General features: G+C 36.6%; 1 protein-coding gene across 1 annotated transcript in view; it reads left to right on the top strand.

Annotated features, from left to right (window-relative positions):
• LOC126481046 (trimeric intracellular cation channel type 1B.1) overlaps positions 1-23,650 on the top strand; it is a 54,011-nt gene that overhangs the window by 7,724 nt on the left and 22,637 nt on the right. The window contains exons 2-7 of the mRNA XM_050104528.1: positions 3,454-3,610; positions 7,280-7,375; positions 11,644-11,732; positions 13,930-14,017; positions 14,678-14,798; positions 22,067-22,232. Coding sequence (XP_049960485.1) covers positions 3,454-3,610; positions 7,280-7,375; positions 11,644-11,732; positions 13,930-14,017; positions 14,678-14,798; positions 22,067-22,222 — 707 coding nt within the window. The 3' untranslated portion in view covers positions 22,223-22,232. The remainder of the gene's footprint in view (positions 1-3,453; positions 3,611-7,279; positions 7,376-11,643; positions 11,733-13,929; positions 14,018-14,677; positions 14,799-22,066; positions 22,233-23,650) is intronic.

Raw genomic sequence — 23,650 nt, 5'->3', positions numbered from 1 at the left:
TCTCCTCCATCATAGATAGTGCTCAAATTTGATGAATTCTGAAACTCAGGCGTTCCTTCCTTGCTTATGGACTTATTCTGTGGGGAGTCTAAGAAAGATTTTTGGTGGGATGGTTTGCATTTCAGGGCATAATTAGATTTATTTATGGAGTAAGACTTCATTTTAGGGGCCTGCACAAATAGTCGACAGTGTTAAACTGCCAGCTTCCAGAACACACCCCAACCCCGGATTGAATCTGCCTCATGCATTAACAATTGGGACCAGTGTGCTGGTCAGCCTATGTGTGGTTTTTAGGTGGTTTTCCACATCCACTGAGGGAAATATTGGGCCATTTCCCACATCCAAAGATAAATGCTGCACAAACAATTCGAAAAACAATGTCACATTTGACCATTGAATGCACTAGACACAGTACAAGGGGTATGTGGATTCCTTCTCAGGTTAGTGCTGGCAGTAGTTTTAAAACACCTTTGATAGTGGTGATCCCATTTATCAGTACTACATACAGGTAGAGTTGGTTCTCCTCAGAACTGAGAAATTACTATACCAATCTTGATCTGGCATTGGCTGGAAAAGGGCCAAGGAAAGGAAGGAAGGGAGGATTTCATTGTAGGCCTCCAAATCAGAGTCAATATTGAAAGTAATATTGTGCTTCAATGTAGTCAATGCTGAGTGGGCTTTGATTTGAATATGCTGACATGGCACAATTGTATTTGTTTTGAGATTACTTTCTCATTGACTTTCTTAAATAACACCCTGTTTTCCATCAACTGCAGTATTTATTTTAATATTCACTGTCAGTATGTACCAAATGGAAATAATTCTTGTGAAACTGAATTCATGGTTTCTACACGTCAGTAACATACGCAATACATGTATACATGAATTTCCTTCAGAGTACAGTGTCTACAGGGAACATATATACAAAAAAGAGGTTAGAGGGAGACCAAGAAAGCAGATATATTGTTCCTGTCGAATAACACTGTAGAAAATGGAGAGTGAAAGGGATGGTGCATATTGAAGTGCTAGAAGGTAGTGTTTGGTTGTGGTTTTAATGTGTACATAGTTTATGAAATGAAGACATGAGATCGAGAGGTCCACAGCCTGCATAACATACAGTAGAGCCCTGTAAACAATTTTTTTTTTTTAAAGCAGTGAATACTCTTTACATGTAACAAACAACTGGAAAACAAAAATCAGAAGTATAAGGGCACTATTAAACACAAGTTTGTGTTTTCACATTTGCAACCAGTATCATTTTCGGGTGCTGTACTCTTTGACATGGGTAAAATAGTAGTTCAGTATATTTTTACCTTCTAAGCAAAAAAGAGCTGATAATATTCATGTACTTTTATTGAGGCATCATTGTCACAGTAAAGTATGTGACAAGTGATTGTAGTAGGAAAAAAACTGATGCATCTATTCTTTTGTTAACAGATTTGTTGTGGTTAAACAGATCTTTTCAGTTTATGATTATTCTAAGAGGAAGTGGAATGGCGTAGTGAACATAACTGATGTGGGGCACAATACTTTATTGGGGCCCTCTGCTCCATTGGTACCCAAGGCACATCACTTTATTGGCACCCCTGCCCCCACCTCCTCAGTAGCCAGGGTGCAACACTACACTTTATTGGCACCTCCTCTCTAGAAACACGTGTATTAATATAGTGTATAGCATTTTCTGGAAAATCTTGTCTGTCTTAAAGACCATTCGGCAACCTTCTGCACGTGGCACTGGGGCATGATAGAATCCTTTGCCCTCCCTCTCCCCTTGCTACGCCACTGCTGTGTAGAGACTCTCACTTCTTCCATTATTTATCAGTTAACATTATCGATGTCACCTCCCTCTTAATACCTGCAGAAAACGGCGATTTTCGTCTCTGCATCCATTTAATGACCAATATTAATGCAGTATGGTAAAAATGCAAGGTTTTTCTTTTCCTCTCTCAGAATAAGAGAACATTTTGCAGACACTTTACTGGCAGATACATTTTCTCCAAATGCTAATAAGTGAAGTCTCAACTTCTTTCAGGCCTTTTTTTTGCATAAATCGTAAAATATTATTAAGGAATTTCAAATGTTACCGCAGTAAATATTTAACCCTTCATTTATTATATTTCAATTCTGATCAGCCGGAAACAGAAAATTTCAATATCTGCCAATGCTTAGGAGTAAATTTAGAATATCTTTAGACGTTACAATCTGCATATGAAAATCAGTTAAAATTAAGTTAATGCTGTAATTTAAAGCAGCTGTTTTAGCTGCATGCATTTCTACTTCCTATAAAGAGATGGGATGGGTGGACACACTAATTACAACATGAGTCATTTCTGGAAACAGTAGTTAAAGAGATAGTGGAACTAAAGAATTGCAGAGGCAGGGCTGGACATGATAAAGCAGATCAGCAAAGATGAGGGAGGCAGCAATTTTGCTTCAAGGAAGAGGATAGGCAGCATGCTACTCTGAACTGCATCAAACCAACCTTAGGGTTTATGATATACACAACAATAAGCGATCGATGCAGAGCTTGAAGTATACAAATAGTCATATCATGTATGGTACAGTCAACAAATGAGAGAGAGAGAGAGAGAGAGATGGGGCTTCTGATGTTTGTTGAACCGTCAGGATATGCTGTCACAGCATCATCGTCATAAGACATAATTTTGAAAAGGTGATAAGTTGAAGATACAGGAGTAACTAGACTTTTCCTCATGAGAGGATATTTAGTATACATGGAAGTTTGATATATTAGTTTATTTTGCTATGTAATTTTTTCCCAGGCACTATCTGGAGATCTACAAATTATTGCTATTCTTTTTTTGCTATCAGCCCACATACCTATCTTTTGTGTCATTGTTTATGCCACTTTTATTGGATTTTTATGCTCTGTCTCTTCGCCATGTGAAATAGAGGCTGTATCAAATATTTTTGACTGAAAATTTTTGTGTCATAACAAGCTACCTTCACAACATGTATATTACGATGTATCTGGTATTTGGGTACATGTAGAATATCTTAAATTTTACACAATATAATGTAATTGGGTGGATAAAAATGTACTAATCAAGTGGTGGCAGAACACACACATAAAATGTTATAATTAAGCAAGCTTTTGGAGCCAGTGGTTCCTTCTTCAGGCAGAAGAGTTGAAGGGGAAGGAAGAGGAGTGAAGGAAAAAGATTGGAGAGGTCTTGGATAAGGGGTAGGTTTCAGACATAACCCAGAACCGTGGGTCTGGGGAGGCTTAGCAGACGGGATGAGAAGGAAAGACTTACTGTCAAAAATTCATTGTTTTTGTTGTTAAATTTTACACAGCATGTTAATTGAAATACTCTCTAAAATACATAACCACCTTGAAACTATCTATTTTATTGCATAATGAAGTTTGGGTTACCATTTGTCAAATACTAAACATTTTCACAAAGAGTCTTATCTCACAAATTTTTGTTACAGGTGCACATGCCTTTTCACGGAAACATCCAATGTCTTGCTGGCTGTCAACTATGCTTGTAGTATTTGCTGGCGGAATGCTCTGTAATGGTCTTCTAGGAGAGCCCATCCTCGCCCCTCTAAAAAACACTCCTCAAGTTGTTGTAGCCACAGTTGTTTGGTATGCATTTTTATTTTTATGTTTTTTATTATTATTACTGTTTCTATAAAGTGAAAAGTAATTCAGCTGAAAGACCACACCACCTGCAACACACATTTTTTAAATTTTTATTTATTTATTTTATAAGGGACAGTCAAATGGAAATGAGATGGGGGAAAGTAAATAAACTGTTTATTATTTCAAAAGTAATAGCCATAACTATTAATACAGATATTCCATGGCGAGACAAGAAGAACAATGTTTTCAAGGGGAAAAATTTTCACAGTTGCCTGTGGAACCATGACTGTACCCAACTGTGATCCTCTTCGTCTGAAGCAAATTGACAGCCATTAATGTCTAGCTTGAGGGCCCCAAAAATATGGAAATTGCATGGGAAAGGTTGGGACTGTATGGAGAATCTCTAAGGGCTTCCCAGTAGTATAGTCAAAACAACCTACTAACAAAATGCCCACCCACATGTTGCCAAAATTGTTTCATGTATGCTGCAGAAAGTTCGCCGAGAAGCCCTTGCACATCCTGCATACAATCCCAATCTCTCCCCATGGAGTTTCCATGTTTTTGAAGGCCTAAAGAAAGACATTTGAGGCTGTCTATTTCTTTAAAGCAAATTTGAGTACAATCGTGTTTCCGTAGACAACCGTAAACAGTTTTCCATGAAGGCATTGACCAACATGTCTCACAATGGGATAAATGTTTTAACGGTATGGCAATTACTTTTGAAATTATAAGCACTTTACTTACTTTTTTCCCATTTGTCTCGTTTGCTTTTGACTGCCCCTTATAGTATTATTTTCAGCTCTTGTTACAGAGAAAATTGACGAATATTCTCATTTATTTTTATTTGTTACGAAATTGTTGTGCTACCTGTGAAAGTCAATTTTTTTTTGTTTTTGTTGTAAAAACAATTGTGCTATCACTAAAGATTTTTAATTGTTTAACTAATGCTGCACAACGCATTGTGTGAAATAATTTCCATTAAGAAGTGCTTTTCTGCTTCGTTTTTATTGCATTTGATGGAATAAATATGAAGCCTCTCAAAAATGACAAGCATAAATTTGTTATCATGTGCATCTAATTTTAAAAAATGTATCCAATGAGCAGAGTTATTTCCCGCAATATGTTGCGCCCAAGCCAAATTCAACAAATAAACTTATGTCAGGCAACAGCAAATGTATTATTAATAATATTAAAACCATTATTCTTTCCAGTTTATGTATATTATTGTTTACATTTCTTTTAAAAATGTCTCTTATTGCAAATCTTGACACGTTTCCTATAAATCAAATCATATGATTTGAAGATTGTATGTAACGAGATGAATAATTCACATTTCACATTAATCTGTTATTATAATGAGCTCTTGAGGCAACCAAAGAGGCCAGAATAGCACAGAGGAGCAAGAAAAGGAAGAGAGAAGAAATCTGCTTATTTTCATTTGTATCATTCATTGTGGGTAACGGGTCCAAATTTTCTATATTACAGACGATAAGATTAAAGTATGAGAAAAATATACACATGTTAAACAAACTGACTCTCTAAGATATGATAATCAGTTAATTCTAGTATTTATTTCAGCCTACAGTCACTTTCAAATGGTTCTACAATACTATCAAAAATTAATAAAAGAATTAATATTCAAACATCACAAAGTGTTTTAATTGGATTTTAATTTCTAATTTCATGTACAGCTTTAATGTGTCAAGATATTGCTGAACTACCCGAAAATGGCTGTAGGTCAAAATCAATAATGAAATAAAATATCATACCTTAGTCAGTCACATGGTGAAAATATTGTCATTTTATAAATTGGAGTCTGATTGGAAACTATCCATCTTCTCTGTTGTATATAGCTGCTCAGGACCACTTGGAAAATTCTTTCGGAACTGTCTTTAAAAATGGGTTTTTCTGAGGTGTAATGTAGCTGTTCTTGTTACACAAACTCCAAACTGTATTTAATTTGGTTCCACATTTTTTTTTGAACTGTGTAATGGTCTATGTGTACCTATGTTTTCCAGGGAAGCTCATCTGCATATACATTTTTTTTTTTTTTTTTTTTTTTTTTTTTTTTTTGCTAGCTGTGAATGGTCATTTCTTTTAATTAATGTAGACAGATCTGCTACAATAATTCTAACAATAAAAAAGAGACATAAGAGCAGCAGATACTACATGTGACAAGAATAAATCAAACTAAGATGAAATAACAGATGCAACAGTGATTCTAGCTGGGTGGGATCTGATGAAAATTTGAAAAAAATGGGTAATAATGGTGAAGAGTTGGACTTCCAAGCAGTAATGGAACAAAAAAGGTGGGATAATTTGACATCCACAATTTAGCGGCAAAACACAAAAGCAAGTGAAGTGCTTATCATATGATCAGTTGCAGCACAAGCCCTGTCCCACTGAAACTCATGCAGTGGACCTTGTATTTCACCCTAGACAAATTTTTGGTGTCTTGACATGTATCATCTTCCCAGTTATACTCATAACCATGGTACATTTCAAATATTACTCCTGGTGACAATCTGTTATAGATGTATTCTATTATTTATCCTGCATGAACTGACTTTTCTTGTATTTCATTGGATAAACTAACTTTTAACTTAAATCTCCAGTCACACATCTGAGACATATCTACAAAGAAGGAAGACTTTAGGTTTTCCCACCAATAATGAAGTTCTGATAGACCAAGAACTTGCTGAGTTTGACTAGGATGAAAGAATGAATTCTTGATGCCGTTGTTTAAAGAACCATTATGGCATAAATTTTAAGTGGTTTATAAAAAATGAAAACATTGCATCAGAATGATTAGAAAAAATCCCACTCTTGTCCAGTAGAGATCATTATGTTACCCACTGCATCACACAACTCACTAATGCATTTCTGGCTTGCTGCTGCCTGACATTTGATCACTGTTACTTCCCTTGAAGTGTATAACACGTCAACAAACTGCTGAGATAAGAAATTTCAGTCATCTACTTACAAACTGTTTTACATTTATGGAGATAAATGTTAGCTGAACGGTTTGATTTTACCTTACGATGAGTATTACTGGTACACCAGTTTACTAGAAAACTAACACACAACTGTTGCTTTGTATTTGGTAGCCACTGCAGTTACCTCTGAAACAGGTAATGAAATAAACAAAACCAAAACAAGACACTGGAAAAAGGAATTTGCATACTTAAGAAAGAAATGAATACAAGATTAGAGGACTTTGCTCATCAGCAAAAGGTTTCATAATGAATGTGAGAACAATGAAGAGGAAAAAAGGGCAGATGCCGTCAATTGGAAGGAACAAAAAATAATTTAATAGGATCAGTAGGAATGAGCAGGTGATAAAACAACAGGGATATGGGTGAAAATATCACAAAAGCACAGACTTCTTTCTTTTTTCTTTTCGTTTTAAGCATTTGTACATTTCTAGTGCAAGCAAGCGACTTCATCTTTTTTCTGTGAAGTGCGATATTCATAATTTTCATGTTATCATTTTTTTTATGATAATTAAGGATTAGTTTGTTTTAACAAGAAATAAACTCTGTTTACGCTTATTGGTTCAGTTCTTGCTTGGAGGGGGGGAACACACCTTAATGTTATAAATAGACCATAGAAATAATTATGTGGACTAACTCGGAAACTGAAGAAATTATATTAATTCTTGCACTTTTTCAGGTACATTGTATTCTACACACCTTTTGATATTGGGTACAAAGCAGTCAAGTTCTTGCCTGTGAAGCTAATCTGTGCAGCTATGAAGGAAATTTATAGGTAAGTTTTTTTCACCTTGATGACCAGCAACTTATACAAATTGAAATATACGTATGTAATGTTAAGGTTAAATGCAAATGTATATCATGCTAAAAATAAAGGCAATAGCTCTGGGGACCATTATCATTGTGGTCTTGAATCCAAGGACTGGGTTGATGCAAATCTCCGCACTATTCTATCATCTGCAAGTCGCTTCATCTGCATTGTTATTGGTTCTTGGCTCTTCCCCATCGATCTATCCCATCTTTTAACAACATTTCTCCTCTATTTCCTCGCTGTCTGCTCAATGTACAGATTGAGTGCCACATGGGGTATATAGTGTACACTCCCCTCTAACTCTCTCTTCTACTACTGCCTCTGTTTGATGTCCTTTGACTCTTATAACTGCTGTCAGAGTTCTATACACGTTGTAGATAATCATTTGTTTACTTTATTTTATCCTTGTCACATCTGGGATTTCAAAGAATGTATTTCAGTTAACATTGTCAAAAGCTCATCTGCAGAATACAAATAAATATTTACATTTGGTAACAGCTGTAAAATTATTTAATGTATTACAGTGTAAGGCAATGGCTTACAACAGTTTCAGAGGTTTTCCTTGTTGTCTCATGGTTGAAATCGGACATCAGCAGAGATCTTACGAAGGTAGATAATTTGTACTTGTAGTACAAGTTAATCTGTTAATCATCACCTGAACTGGAAATAAATTAATGCAATTTGTAAATTATTTGGCATGTTCAATAGACATAAAGTACTTGACAGGAGAAGATAGCCAAACAATACATTTCGTCTGTGCCACAGAACATTAGTATGTTAACTGAGATTTGTTAGTAAAGTGCAGCACAGTTCTTAACATATAGAAAACTAGCAAAATTTGGGATTTGAAGTATGTGGACTATATTGTTTTGTTTTGTTTGTTTGTTTGTGAGTCCTCTTTTAAAAGTATCTAACCATTACTTTTTTATTGAGTAAGACACCAAGAGCCAAACAGTATTCTTTAATTTTCTCATTGTGAAACTATACAAAAGCGTCAGATGAAGAGTGCTTCAAATGCATCTGATTTTCTGGTGATTTTGAAATTGTAACAGTCTCTGTCATGCTGACACTAAATTCAATTATTCATTTATTCATAGATAAAAGTCTCAGTTTTACTTGCTTATTTCAGTGTATAAAGTTTTTTTCATTAGATTAGTGATTTTTAATTAATGACTTAATGTCACACACAGTTTATATGATAGTCCACTTAAATATATGAATCTGACACAGAAACTAAATAAGAACTGTGGAAACTGATAGCACAGAATGATAAACTGACAAATCATTTTCTTTTAAATAGAATCAGTACATTCACAGCTAATGGTTCAGGAATGAGTCACTTTGTATTCAAATTTATGTGCATTTAACACATGAATTTAGTAACTGACTACAAGCAGTGTGTATTCTATCTACATACATGTACCACAATGGTACATGGCATAAGGTATCTTGTTCCTCTATCGATCTTTTCTTTCCCGTTCCACTTGCAAGGGAAAAATAACTGTCTGTATACTTCTGTAAGAGCCCTGATTTGTCTTATTTTATTCTCGTGGCCCTTATGTGCTAAGTATGTTGATGGTAGTAGAATCATTCTATAGTCGGCTTAAAATGCTGGTTCTCTAAATTTTCTCAGAAGTATTTTGTGAAAAGAGCATCATCCTCTCTCCAGGGATTCCCATTTGAATTCACAAAGCATCTCTGTAGTACTTGGGTGTTGATTGAACCTACTGGGGCACTCAACATCATGGTCATCAGTGCCCTGACATAAAGTTAACATGCCAGTCTCATGGGCAGGGAGGAAGGCTGTCCCCACATGCAGAGCAGTTTATAATGCATTAAAGTCTGGCTACTTTCTGCACCAATTTAGGGATGAGGCCTGACCACGTAAAAAATGTCACCACTCTTGTAACACTGGAATCAGTACTGACAAGGACGGTGGGCAGATCTCCATCGAGATTGAGGACTGCCCCGATACTAGTGTATAAGACACACATTGCCAAAATATGCTGAACTGAAAGTGCCACACTCAAACCACCACCTGCCCGAGGAGGAAGCCATGTGTTAAAATACTATGTCCGATGCAAAGCGTGGTAAGAACAAACTCCTTCCAGGAGTGAGGCTGACATGAAGTCCGCCATGCCTATGTGGTCAATTTGAATGACCGCAGTTTGTTTTCTGACATCTTCAATCATTTAGTCTCCCACTGATGCATGATGTGTCGGTCACAAAGTGAGATGATGGAGTGCAACGGGATGGGACATTGGCAGACAACACCACGGGTGGAAAAGACCCACCACAATTTAATAACCAAGTTCAGAAAATGCTGAGGAACCAGAGACTGTTGGACACGGTTTAAAAAATAATATGCAAATGCAAAGAGGTAAATGTTGTAGAAGATTATATGTCTGTAAAAAGATCAATTTACGAAGTGTAGAACAACTTTAGTGAAAAATCCTGTTGAGAATCTGAGACAATTCTGGTCCTATGTAAAATCACTAAGCATGTAGAAGGCTGCTATTCAGTGAATCATCAACTAGTCTGTTGTGGCAACTGAAGACAACAAAAGTAAAGCTGAACTTTTAAAGTTTGTGTTTAAGGAACCATTCACATAGAAGGATCCTACAAGCATACTCCCATATGGAGCACATAGTCATGGGCATCCCTGGTGTAGAGAAGCACCTGAAAGAATTGAAGACAAATAAGTCGCCAGCTCTGGACAGAATCCCAATTCGGTTTTACAAAGAGAACTCTACAGCACTGGCCCCTTGACTTGGCTTCCAATTATCATGAATCACACACATAGCTCAAGGCTGCAAGCAATTATTAAAAAGTGGAGGTGACTCTTGCTCATGAGAAGGGTGAAAAACAGACCTGCAAAATTTCTAATCAATATCCGTAACATGAGTTTGCAACAGAATTCTTGAAAATATTCTGAGTTTGAAAATAAGAAATTTCTTTGAGGCAGAAGAACTTCTGTCCAGAAATCAGCATGGATTTAGAAAGCATTGCTCTTGTGAAACTCAGTGTGCCCTTTTCTGACATGAATCTTGCAAACCACAGAATAAGGGCAACAGGTATATTCCATATAATTATATTTTTGGAATGCATTTTATCTGGTGTCACAATGGAGACTGTTAGTAAAGGTCTGGGCATATTGATTAGTTTCCCAGATATGTGAGTGGCTTGAAGACTTCTGAAGTAATAGAACCCAGTATGTTGTCCTCAACAGCTAGTGTTAATCACAGAGAAAGGCCTCACAGGAACCCCAGAGAAGCATAAAAGTACTCTTCTAGTTCTCTATGGGCAACAATCTGTGGCTGTATGCTGATGGCTCTGAGTTATATGGGAAAGTGTAGTAGTTGAGTGACTGTAGGACACAAGATGATTTAGACAGAGTTTCTAGTTGGTATGATGAATGGAAGCTTGCTCTAAATGTATAAAAAAGTAAGTAAATGCAGAAGAGTAGAAGAAACAATCCCATAATGTTCAAATACAGGATCATTAGTGTGCTGTTCGATGGTGACGTTGATTAAATATCCAGGTATAACTTTGTAAAGTGATACAAAATGGAACGAGCATGTAAGGACAGTAGTAAAATTGGTGAATGGTTGACTTTGATTTATTGGTAGTAGTTTAAGGAAGTCGATCTCATCTATAAAGTAGACCACATATAGAACAATAGTGTGACCCATTCGTGAGTGCTGCTTGAATGTGTGGGATTCCCACCAAGTCAGATTAGAAAAAGACATCGAAGCAATTCAGAGGTGTGCTTCTACATCATCAGCATCATCCCCATCCCCATCCTTAACCCACTTACTTGGCACATATGTCTTCAGCGTGCAATTTACAATGCGTTCAAACTTTATCCATAATTTCTCAACATCCATCATACTGGAACTAAATGGTGTCCATTCATGATGTAAGTGGGATGCTTACAACTGCTTGGTCTTTTAAGCAACATTACTCCAACATAACAACACACACACATTTATGTTGTCTTCATTAATCTGTCTGTAGATCTATGTTATCAAGTAGATTAATGTGATCCATGTAGTCTCTTCACTGGTATCTGCTTTCAGAGTTGTGACTTTGCTATACTGAAAATAATCATGCTTAATCTGGGATGTTATTTGTAATTTCACTAACCATCAACAAATATTTTATTTACTTTACTTAGTCACTTGTCCGAGACAAAGAAATTTTGGTAAATAACAAAATATATTTCATTCCAGGTGTAAAAAAGTACATGATGGGGTCACACATGCTGCCAAACTGTACCCAAATGCATATATTATAATGATCCTTATTGGGACATTGAAAGGTGAGTACAACAATGTAACATAGGAAGTTAATACACTAAAGATCTCACTGTTCTTCTGAGAGAGAGAAAATTAATACTAGTAGTATGTGTGTTCATGAATGTGAGAAGATTTTAAATGAATTGTGAGAAGAAAACAATCACTAGTCTCCTTCCGTTCATGTCATAGTATAATTTAATATTATGGGAACATTAAGCCTGATAGTCTTAGTGGTGATATTTGAGAAGGGTATGCTATATGCCGGCAGCAGGTTTGATCATCATCATCATCATCATCATCATCCAACAGAAACATAACACCACACTATACATAGTTCCATTACACTCATAACATAAAAGACACAACTATCTCATATCCACATGGAAAGGGGCCAATTGTGTGGCAGAAGAAAATCCTTTCCGGCTAGGTGGCTGAACCCCCCCAGGCAAACAGCCATCGACTTGACTTTTACTTATTAATACAGTTATTTGTTTTATGTGGGCAGCATGGAAGTAGCTGTAGAACTACTCAATTTTTCTCAAATAGTATGGCCTGGAGCTTCTTAAACGACATTTTGAGTTGCTTCCATTTTTATGCCAACTTCTGCGTTCATTATACACAGTAATGTTGTTGGAATAACTAATGTGTTTTTTTTTACCTCTTCTGATGCTTTGAGATAAGATGGTCACACAAATACTTTAATCATATTAACTTTTTATTGAAGTTACCCAGTTTTAATTGAACTCAGTTTCAGTTTTTATAATGAAGGAAAGTTGTCTTCAAAGCAGAAGTTGGTTAACTTGCCCAGCTAGTTGTAATGGGACCTACAATTTGATATGGACTCTGAATCGTGTTCCACCTTGGCATTTATCACATCAGATATCAAGTCTATATTACACCAGCATCTGTGAAAATTGCAGTTATCGGTGAATCACGACTTTTATGATATGTAAAACACTAAGTCATTTTGACCGCAGAGAAGTGTAAGCACAAACCGACCATCTCCTTCAGGAGGCGTCAGTGTTACACCTAGTGCTGACTGCAGGCACTGGAGAGCAATCGGTTGAATGAAAACAATAAAACAAGTGTAAACTGTATAAATCTCGGAGGTTGAAAGGTTTGAATGTGTATAATGATTTGTTTCAAAGAAATGGATTTGTCATAACATTTCAGCACCTTTAAGACATGTTATTGTAATAACAACATGCGTGAGAAATTAGTGAATAAAATAAGGTTATATGCAGTGATGAGCAAGTACTGTAGCATGTTCCATGATCACAGCACAGGATGACTCCCATCTTGTCGGCATGGCTTCAGTAGACTGTAAAGTTTAATTCATAGTGTTGTCTCAACATTTAGAGCACTGAAATGAGTATCAGCTTTTGTGTCAGCTGTTTGATACTGTCTTCTGTGGCCTGCATTAGTGTTGACTTCCATTGTCCAAAAACCACCCAATCCTCAGACTGCAAGGGTATGTAAATGTCGTCCCTGACATCTTGAACTGCAAGATCTAGTGTTTCTTGATAGCGCTCCCTCCAATTTGTCCTGGAGTGATGGCAGCGTTGTTCAGTAACATGTGGAAAAATGCCATGCTTAGTGGTATGATGCTATGTTGGGTTCAACATATAATATTGACTGTTATTTATTGAGGATGGTCTGGACAACAGACACTATACTGAGGCTATTTTAGACCCCAAATACTGCCTGCCCTGCAGGCAACTCCACACCACAAATTTCAACAGGACTTTGCACGCAACAGGTGGTGTAAAGTTTGCAACCTTCATTAAAAGACAATGTATTAGTCCACTCTTGATACTGCACATTGGCACGTTACCCATGAAATTGTGTGGACTATGGTTGGTCAGCAACTTGTTAGTCATGGTCCTTGTGCAACTACTGTTGAATCTTTGTGCACCCATGTACAAACTGAAGGAAGGAAGTTTTAGCATGACCATATTCAGGTCCTGTTTAATTCCACACTTCAGTGCTTATAGGCTGAAATTTCAATGTAGAACTTCACACTAAATTCAGTTGTCAAAGTTAGAGGAAATATATGTTTGTTTCAGTCGAATACCGTCTGTTTTGATGCTATAATTTTCATGAACACTAGTGAATTTCATTTTGTACACTTTCTTTGAAAATCACTTTATTTTTGACCTGAATAAATGGAAATGGTTTCCTATATGACAGTTTAGCGACACTTTTTTTATTATTTTATAGGAAATGGAGCAGGATTTACAAAACTCTTTGAACGCCTCATTAGAGGAGTATGGACACCAACAGCTATGGAATTCATGCAACCAAGTTTGTAAGTATTAGTTCTGTCATTACGATTAACTGTTAATTTTCTAAATAATTCATTTTTCCGAATTTAAAACTTCTTAAAATTCAACAGTAAAATTCTGAAAGTATGCTACTGCCACTACTTCCTATTTGCAACGGAATTGATCAAGTCCACAAAGTTGTTAGTGATCTGGAAATTTGTGAATATTTATTGCTGCTTTGGTAATATTCTGAAACCTGTTAACAAAATACTTATTTACATTTAGTTAATAAAAATGAAAAAAATTTGTTTGTTTTTTATGAACTTTGTGGTACATTCTCTAAATAAATTATGCTAATTTCATGCAGTAGTTTTTTGATGATAAATATGTAATATAAAATTATATTAATTTTTATGCTTTACCTTCATGTATCATTTTCAGCAAACACTACGATATGGAAGTAAAGTGAAAAAGCTATTTTTATTTGATGTGTGCTGTTAGTTCTCCTATATTCAACAGTAAATTGTTGACCTAGTAGTAAGAAAAACTAACTTCGAATTTCTGTGCAGACATCTTCAATGATATTGTCTGTAGTTCTAAAGTTCTCCACACAAACAAGCACAAATATATATTGGTTGCTTGAACATAATATTTTTCAGCTGTTACTGATATATCCCTTCATGTTTTCTTTTTCTTTTTTACAGCCCAACAAAAGCATGCATAGTGGCATCAGTCATCTTCGTATTGGACAAAAAGACAGACATAATTTCAGCTCCACATGCACTTGTTTACTTCGGAATTGTAATCTTCTTTGTTTACTTTAAGGTTAGTAATGAAATACAAATAATATTTGTTTTTGATAACAATCTAATTAGACAAACAGCACAGCAGAAATAAAAGGGCACTAAATTGCTTGTGTTTGAATTTTATGCATTCCATCAGCTGCCATTGATCTTTCACAAAAAATGATTATACTTTCACCTTTTACACCTTTTTTTCTCTGCTATTATATTTTACTTGGAAATATTGAGTGTAAAATCCACATCTTGACACTGATTTAAGTTTCTATAAATTACCACACCACCCCAGATATAAGCTATGCCCTCAATTTTGAGTGGGAAAAGAGAGAAACTCAGTGGGAAAATATTTGTCACAGTACCCATTTACAGAGACTGTTCACTGGACACATGACAGTTTCTGAATTCTTTGGTGATAGGATGTGATGATATTTTGAGCCTTGAAAAGAGAATCTGTTGACATATAACACTGACTGATTTCTTTTTAATCTTGCCTTTCGGAGTGACTATGATATCCCCTCCATCTATATCTATACTCTGCTAAGTACATCCCATTGTACTAGTTATTAGGGTTTCTTCCCATTCCATTCACATATAGATCACAGGAAGAATAATTGTTTGAATGCCTCTGTGCACACTGTAATTATTCTAATCTTATCCTCATGATCCGTGTGTGTGTGTGTGTGTGTGTGTGTGTGTGTGTGTGTGTGGTGTCTTTCTGTGACTCTGCTATATGGTGAGTAGCAACTATCCTTTTCATAATATTGTTGCAGTACACAGAGGGTTGTAGTATGTAGAGTTATCATTGAAAGCCAGCTCTTGGAACTTTGTTAGTAAACTTTCTTGGATAGTCTACATCTGTCTTCAAAAGTCTTCCAGTTCAATTTCTTCAGTATATATGTGACACTCTACCATGGATCAAATAAACCTGTGTCCATTCATGCTGCCCTTCTCTGTGTACATTCAATGTCTCTGTTAATCCTATTTGGTACAGGTCCCACACACTTAAGCAATATTTTAGAAATGGTCACACAAGTGATTTGTAAGCAATCTCCATCGTATGCTGATAGCACTACTCCAGTATTCTAGCAGTAACGCAAAGTCCATCACCTACTTTACCCATGGCTGAACCTATATGATCATTCAATTTCATATCCTTATAGTGTGTTACACCTAGGTATTTGTATGAGTTGGTTGATTCCAACAGTGACTTGCTGATACTATGACCATAGGTTACTATGTTTTTTTTTTCCCATTTTGTGGCGTGCCTATTTTACATTTTTTAAACATTTAAAGCAAGCTGCCAGTCTTTGCATCACTTTGAAACCTTATCAAGGTCTGACTGAATATCTATACAGCTTCCTTCAGACAGTACCTCATTATAGATAACTGCATCATCTACAAAAAGTCTGAGGCTACTACTAAAATTGTCTGCAAGGTCATTAACATAAAACATGAACAGCAATGGTCCCAGTATGTTTGCTTGTCACACACTGAAGTTTCTTCTATGTCTGATGATGACACTCTATCCAAGATAACATGCTGTGTCCTCCCTGTCCTCAATCCTGTCACAAATTTCACTTGACCATCCTTTTGATAACAAGCATAGGTGTGGTACTGAGTCAAGTGCTTTTCAGAAATAAAGAAATACTGCATCTACTTGGTTGCCTTGATCCAAAGCTTTCAGTATGTCATGTGAGAAAAGTGCAAGTTGGGTTTCACATAATCGATGTTTTCAGAATTCATGCTGGTTGGCATGGAAGAGGTCATTGTTTTCAAGGTATCTCATTGTGTTTGAGCTCAGTATATGTTCTAAGATCCTACAACAAATTGATGTCAAGGATATTGGATCACTTCTGCTATGCTTCCTGAAAATGGGCATGACCTGTGCTTTTTTCCAAGAACAGGGTAGGGATTTTTGTTCAGACCATTTATAATAGAATATAGTAGAAGAGGGACTAACTCAGCCAAAAATTCAGTATAGACTCTGATAGGGATTCTACCAGGCGCTGGAGCTTATATATGTGTTTATGTAATTTATGTTGTGAGACAAAGGAGGGAGTCATTGGGTGATGTAAGGATGAATAATTTATTAGAGTTGTGATAGGGGAAAAAAAACAAAAAAAAGGTTGTTTACAAGCCAAGACTGATGCAATTTCTGTATCGGACTGACAAGTGCACCAGGGTACACTTTTGTAAGTCCTGGTGGGCTATTGTAATGTAATCAACCATCAGAAATTAGGTTTATCTAAAGCTAAGAGTACGATACCCATAGTGAAGAGTTAAAGTAATTTCATGACTGTGTATTGTGCAAGCTTAGCATATGAGGGATTTTTGAGAAGCCGTTTTTTTGTAATCTGCACCATGGCAAAGGTGTCTAGCACATGGACTGGCAATCTACATGTACATGATTACTCTGCAATTCACATTTAAGTGCTTGGCAGAGGGTTCATCAAACCACAATCATACTATCTCTCTACCATTCCATTCCCGAACAGCGTGCGGGAAAAACGAACACCTAAACCTTTCTGTTCGAGTTCTGATTTCTCTTATTTTATTTTGATGATCATTCCTACCTATGTAGGTTGGGCTCAACAAAATATTTTCGCATTCGGAAGAGAAAGTTGGTGACTGAAATTTCGTAAATAGATCTCACCGCGACGAAAAACGTCTTTGCTTTAATGACTTCCATCCCAACTCGCGTATCATATCTGCCACACTCTCTCCCCTATTACGTGATAATACAAAACGAGCTGCCCTTTTTTGCACCCTTTCGATGTCCTCCGTCAATCCCACCTGGTAAGGATCCCACACCGCGCAGCAATATTCTAACAGAGGACGAACGAGTGTAGTGTAAGCTGTCTCTTTAGTGGACTTGTTGCATCTTCTAAGTGTCCTGCCAATGAAACGCAACCTTTGGCTCACCTTCCCCACAATGTTATCTACGTGGTCTTTCCAACTGAAGTTGTTCGTAATTTTTACGCCCAGGTACTTAGTTGAATTGACAGCCTTGAGAATTGTACTATTTATCGAGTAATCGAATTCCCACGGATTTCTTTTGGAACTCATTTGGATCACCTCACACATTTCGTTATTTAGCGTCAACTGCCACCTGCCACACCATACAGCAATCTTTTCTAAATCGCATTTCAACTGATACTGGTCTTTGGATGACCTTACTAGACAGTAAATTACAGCATCATCTGCGAACAACCTAAGAGAACTGCTCAGATTGTCACCCAGGTCATTTATATAGATCAGGAACAGCAGAGGTCCCAGGACGCTTCTCTGGGGAACACCTGATATCACTTCTGTTTTACGCGATGATTTGCCGTCTATTACTATGAACTGTGACCTTCCTGACAGGAAATCATGAATCCAGTCACACAACTGAGACAGTACCCCATAGGCCCGCAGCTTGATTAGAAGTCACTTGTGAGGAACGGTGTCAAAAGCTTTCCGGAGATCTAGAAATACGGAATCAACTCGAGATCCCCTGTCGATAGCGGCCATTACTTCCTGCGAATAAAGAGCTAGCTGCGTTGCACAAGAACGATGTTTTCTGAAACCATGCTGATTACGTATCAATAGATCGTTCCCTTCGAGGTGATTCATAATGTTTGAATACAGTATATGCTCCAAAACCCTATTGCAAACCGATGTCAATGATATAGGTCTGTAGTTCGATGGGTTACTCCTACTAATCTTCTTAAACACTGGTGCGACCTGCGCAATTTTCCAATCTGTGGGTACAGATCTATTGGTGAGTGAGCAGTTGTATATGATAGCTAAGTAGGGAGCTATTCTATCAGCGTAATCTGAAAGGAACCTAATCGGTATACAATCTGGACCGGAAGACTTGCCCGTATCAAGCGATTTGAGTTGATTCGCAACCCCTAAGGTATCTACTTCTAAGAAACTCATGCTAGCAGCTGTTCGTGTTTCAAATTCTGGAATATTCCATTAGTCTTCCCTGGTGAAGGAATTTCGGAAAACTGTGTTCAATAACTCAGCTTTAGCAGCACAGTCGTTGGTAACACTACCAACGGCACTGCACAGCAAAAGGTATTGACTGCGTCTTGCCGCTTGTGTACTTTACATACGACCAGAATTTCTTTGGATTTTCTACCAAATTTCGAGACAATGTTTCGTTGTGGAACCTATTAAAGGCATCTCGCATTAAAGTCGGTGCCAAATTTCGCGCGTCTGTAAATTTTAGCCAATCTTCGGGATTTCGCGTTCTTCTGAACTTCGCATGCTTTTTCCGTTGCCTCTGCAACAGCATTCGGACATGTTTTGTGTACTATGGGGGATAACCCCAGGTTCAGTTCTCGCCAGTTCTCGTTTTTAACAATTCCCCCCCCCCCCCCCCCCCCCATTTCTCACAGTGTTTCACTAGTGATTATAAAATTTAAATGTATTCAAACAGTTCAATTCATACATGAAAATTAACATATTCAAGCTGTGAGTACCGGGCGTGAGTCGTGCTTCGGTAGCTCAGATGGTAGAGCACTTGCCCGCGAAAGGCAAAGGTCCCGAGTTCGAGTCTCGGTCGGGCACACAGTTTTAATCTGCCAGGAAGTTTCATATCAGCGCACACTCCGCTGCAGAGTGAAAATCTCATTCTGGATATTCAATTAAGTTACAATTTACTACCCTTGAAAGTCCAAAGGCTGTGGGCTGGATAGTGGTAAAAAAATTTAATCTGGAATTGCTGTCTGTAGATGATCTGCTAAAGGAGCCCTTTTCCCATAGGTCTTTGAGGTAAAAGTTGGATTTAAATCTGATTAGAGAAGGGCATGGGAAGCATACCGATTTGTGTTATACAACACAGAAAATTTCAAAATGCTTACAAAATATTTTGATCAGCTTCTTAATTGGCTAGAACCAATCCAAAGATCTAATTCTGAAACACTCATGAAAATCTAGAAGAAGATTTACCCCAATATCAAAGAAATACATAACGCTAGTGGAGGAGATTCGATTACAACAAACTTTTTGAAATTTTCTCTACCAAAAATAAAAAAGGGCTAAAATTAATCTTTGAGAAAACCTGGAAAACAGAAAAAAAATTCTTTGGTGGGTGGAGGGTGGTCTTGATACATCCAGTATGTAAGAAAGGAAATAAACAAGATGTTAACTTGAGAGGAATTTCTTTGCAACTAGTTGCACACAACGTATGTTCCAAGCTTGTACTATACAGAATAGACATAACACTGGAGAGTTGTTTATGTGAATATGATGGTGGTTTTTAGGAAGTGTAGATCATGTTCTGAACAACTATTTAATCTGAAGTCAATCATTTGCCACAGATTACTGAATTCAAAAGATGTTTGTTGATTTCCAAAAGGCCATTGATTATATTGACAGAAACTACAGATAATATAAAACTATGGGAATAGAAGCATGTTAATGGCTCTTTCAAGTTCCTAAACTATTTTGCTTGTGTGGGCCATTGGAAAATGTAAAACACCCTCTAAACATTTCTGTGTAGAGTTGCATTATGAACAGTAGTTCATGTAATGGTGTGATAGCATAGTTAAATGCGCTGACAGACAATTTAAATGCACTGACAGACAATTTGTCAGTTCAGGTTTGATTCCCACTGCTGCCATCCTCTCCCCCACTTACATTGTTAAATGATTGAATATATTTCTATATTATAATCAAACAGTTCAATTCATATACATATAATTGATATATTCAATTTAGTTATGATTACTACTATTGTACTTCAAAAGGCTATTATAGGCCAGCACACTGTGGCACATTGATAAAATTTTGCATGAGCTGTGACTGGGTAGAATCATTGTAATTCACAAAGTGTATAGAAGATGCCGTAGATAACATTGGTAGCTCACATATTACGCTGATGCTGTTCTGTAGAGGACAGTAACAATCATAAGATCATTGTCGTAGAATGCAGGCAGACTGGAAAATGATCAATAATGGGTGCAGAAACTTGCTACTGTCCCGCAACAGAAGCAAATACAATGGAATATGTGTACATTGGTGGAAAAACAGGCTACCTGATTATGCCATCTTTTTTTCTGCCACTATAATTAGTCACTACTGTCAAATATGTATCTGAATCCATCCAGATTGATTTGAAGTTGAATAACCACATACATCTATTTGTGTAGAAAACAGATGCTAGAATAAGATCCATTGGAATCTGAGAAACTGTAATTTGTTCACAGAAGGAGCTTAAAAAACTCACCCAACTATTTCTTGAGTTTGCTCATAAGTCTGTGATCTTTATCAAGTTGGATTACTTGAAGAAAGAGAGAGAAAAAGAATGCATGGTTTGTTACTGCTTTGTTTAAGAGTCAGTGCCTCATAGAAGTGCTTGATCTTGAAATACCAATAACAATGCGTACTTGTCTCAAAACAATGTGCACATCATTTCCTATCTTACAAAGAGTTCTCTCATCACGCTTTTTTCCTTCATTTGCACCGTATTTAAAAAAATCAAGAACAATTCTCTGAAAATAAAAATACATATTTTAGTATTCTTATGGCCATTACAAAAGAAAATATTTGTGCATTTCCACTATTCAGCTACAGTCATTATGTCCACTGACAGCTGACAGACAGTTGAAGACATGAAATTTAGAACTTCGTGCCTCGCTGAAAGATTTGTAACCTGTAAGTTACTCTTAACTGAATGAAATAGATATGTAAAGCAATCATTTTAAAATAACCTTCAAAACACTAAAAGCTGACTTCTTCAGTGTTGGTGATAAGTTTTACTCACTTCAAAATGCATATCATCATGGTCATATGATATGTAAGTGCAAATCTATTTCCACACTCGGAGGGGATTCTTTGCACTGTGGCTGATGGAAGTAATTACATCATTAGCAATTTAAATACATTGATCAATAATGAATGGGGATTGGTTGCCACCTCTGTTGGTTAGCAGATGATACAGACTTTAATCCATCCAACACATCAATAAACAAGACAATTTCAAAGTAAGTTACAGTGTTCCAGTGATTCTCAACTCTGATTGTCACTCCTGATTTTGTAGATATGGACACTCCAACACAATTATGTCTACTAGCTAATGTTTACATCACCAAGAAAGCAATCAACACCAATTTATGTCATCTAATTTGTAACAAATCAGAGCTCCCCTAAGCCACCACGCCAGTAGTGTTCTTCGATTTTTTCCAACAGTAGATCTTGTTATAAATTATTTTGGTTGCTTGTTTGTGCAACTGTCTTTCTGTGGTGTGTTTAGTTCATGGAAAGTATCCAATATGTCTAATTGTTGTTACCACTCTTTTTCAGCTTTCATCAGTACTGCTTGGTATACATGATCCATTTGTACCATTTGAAAATTTGTTCTGTGCGCTGTTCCTTGGTGGAATATGGGATTCGCTTGCCAGAATCCTTGGCCGAGGTGGGAACAAAGATGAAAAGGCTGATTCAAAGAAGAAGGATTAAGACAACAAATGTAATGCAGGAAGTCAGCATTGTTACTCAGCATGCGTCTGTCAAAGGCTTCTATGGAAATTATTGACAGTGCATGTTGCATGAAAAGTGCTCTTGTGTTACTAACAATGCATGTTGTCCTTGTAAATTAACTGTGTTGAAATTTTCCTAATCCCTTCACCTGATATTTTTCAGTTTTCATTCACTTACAAACGCAAGCATACAACTTCAGTGAGAGGCAACAAGCCACAAAAATTTGCAGGCTTTTATATGTGGTGGTTTTACTTTTTATGTTTTTATAACATATTTTTTTTACTTACTGTATTGTTTGTGGGTAATAATGTTTCGAAGTAAAGTTAGCAGATACTTACAATTAAAACTCTCTCTGTTAAGTACAGTGAGAAAAAAAATGATAACTTCATTTACTCTAAACATTACACTACTCATAAAACTTCACAACACATAGTTACCTACAAATTCTCTGTAATCTCATGAGTAACTGAGAGAGCATAAAATTATCTGCATCCCGATATCTAACAGTTCCACCAGAATGATTACCCATCGAACAATTTGGCAGCTGACCTGTTGACAGCAAAAGGTAGCTTCTACTCTTATTTTTACCCAGAACTGTTTAGTTAAACCAACATTGATGGAAACAGCTAACTTTATCATTCAATGTTCTGTTTATGTACTGTGCAAGAACATTCTGCTGAAGAGAGTAAGGAGTACTCATACGATTTGCTGCAGTCATCCTTAACTTTTGTCTAAGGAAATGATTTTTATCTGTTTTTTAAATTCCATTTTCCATTAGGCTTGTTAAGCCTCAAAATATCCTAACCCACGATAATGTACAAAAGATGAGTACAAGTTTCTGGAATAATCGTCTATGAAAGCAATGAAATATTCCAAACCGCCTAGTGATGCCATTTCCATGGCCCCACTTATGTTAGTGTGAATTGGGTGTAATGCTTGTAAAGCTCTAGAATTAATATTATTCAATGGCTGTTCTGTTTGTTTTGCTTCGAGACATGTTGTGTATTTGACAGGATCTTTACTGATTATCAGAAAGCTGAGCTTACTTTCTTGATATAATCGGGCAGCTTATTCGCATCTGTAAAATTCATGAGTCCTGTCCTCCAGTGCCACAGAATAGCTGCGTGCACACTTACTTCACAGTCTTACGTAGAGTGATTTAAAAATTTTGCAAGAGAGACACCTTGAGAATAGCTGTAAGGTTCTCAGTCAAAATATCGGAACAATAATTAATAATATCCTGGATGCACACCCGAAAGTTGATGAAACAAACTTAATTTTTCCCAATTTATGAGCAATTTATGTGATTATGTTCACATATTTTCCAACTCTTTCAGATGATTTCATAGTAGTGTTAATGAGGTCCTACAGCGAAGCCACTTACCTGGCTATGCTCCAGTTTACCAT

Source organism: Schistocerca serialis, chromosome 5 (assembly GCF_023864345.2).
Source record: "Schistocerca serialis cubense isolate TAMUIC-IGC-003099 chromosome 5, iqSchSeri2.2, whole genome shotgun sequence".
NCBI classification, from domain to species: domain Eukaryota; kingdom Metazoa; phylum Arthropoda; class Insecta; order Orthoptera; family Acrididae; genus Schistocerca; species Schistocerca serialis.
This window is presented reverse-complemented; position numbering and strand designations above follow the sequence as displayed.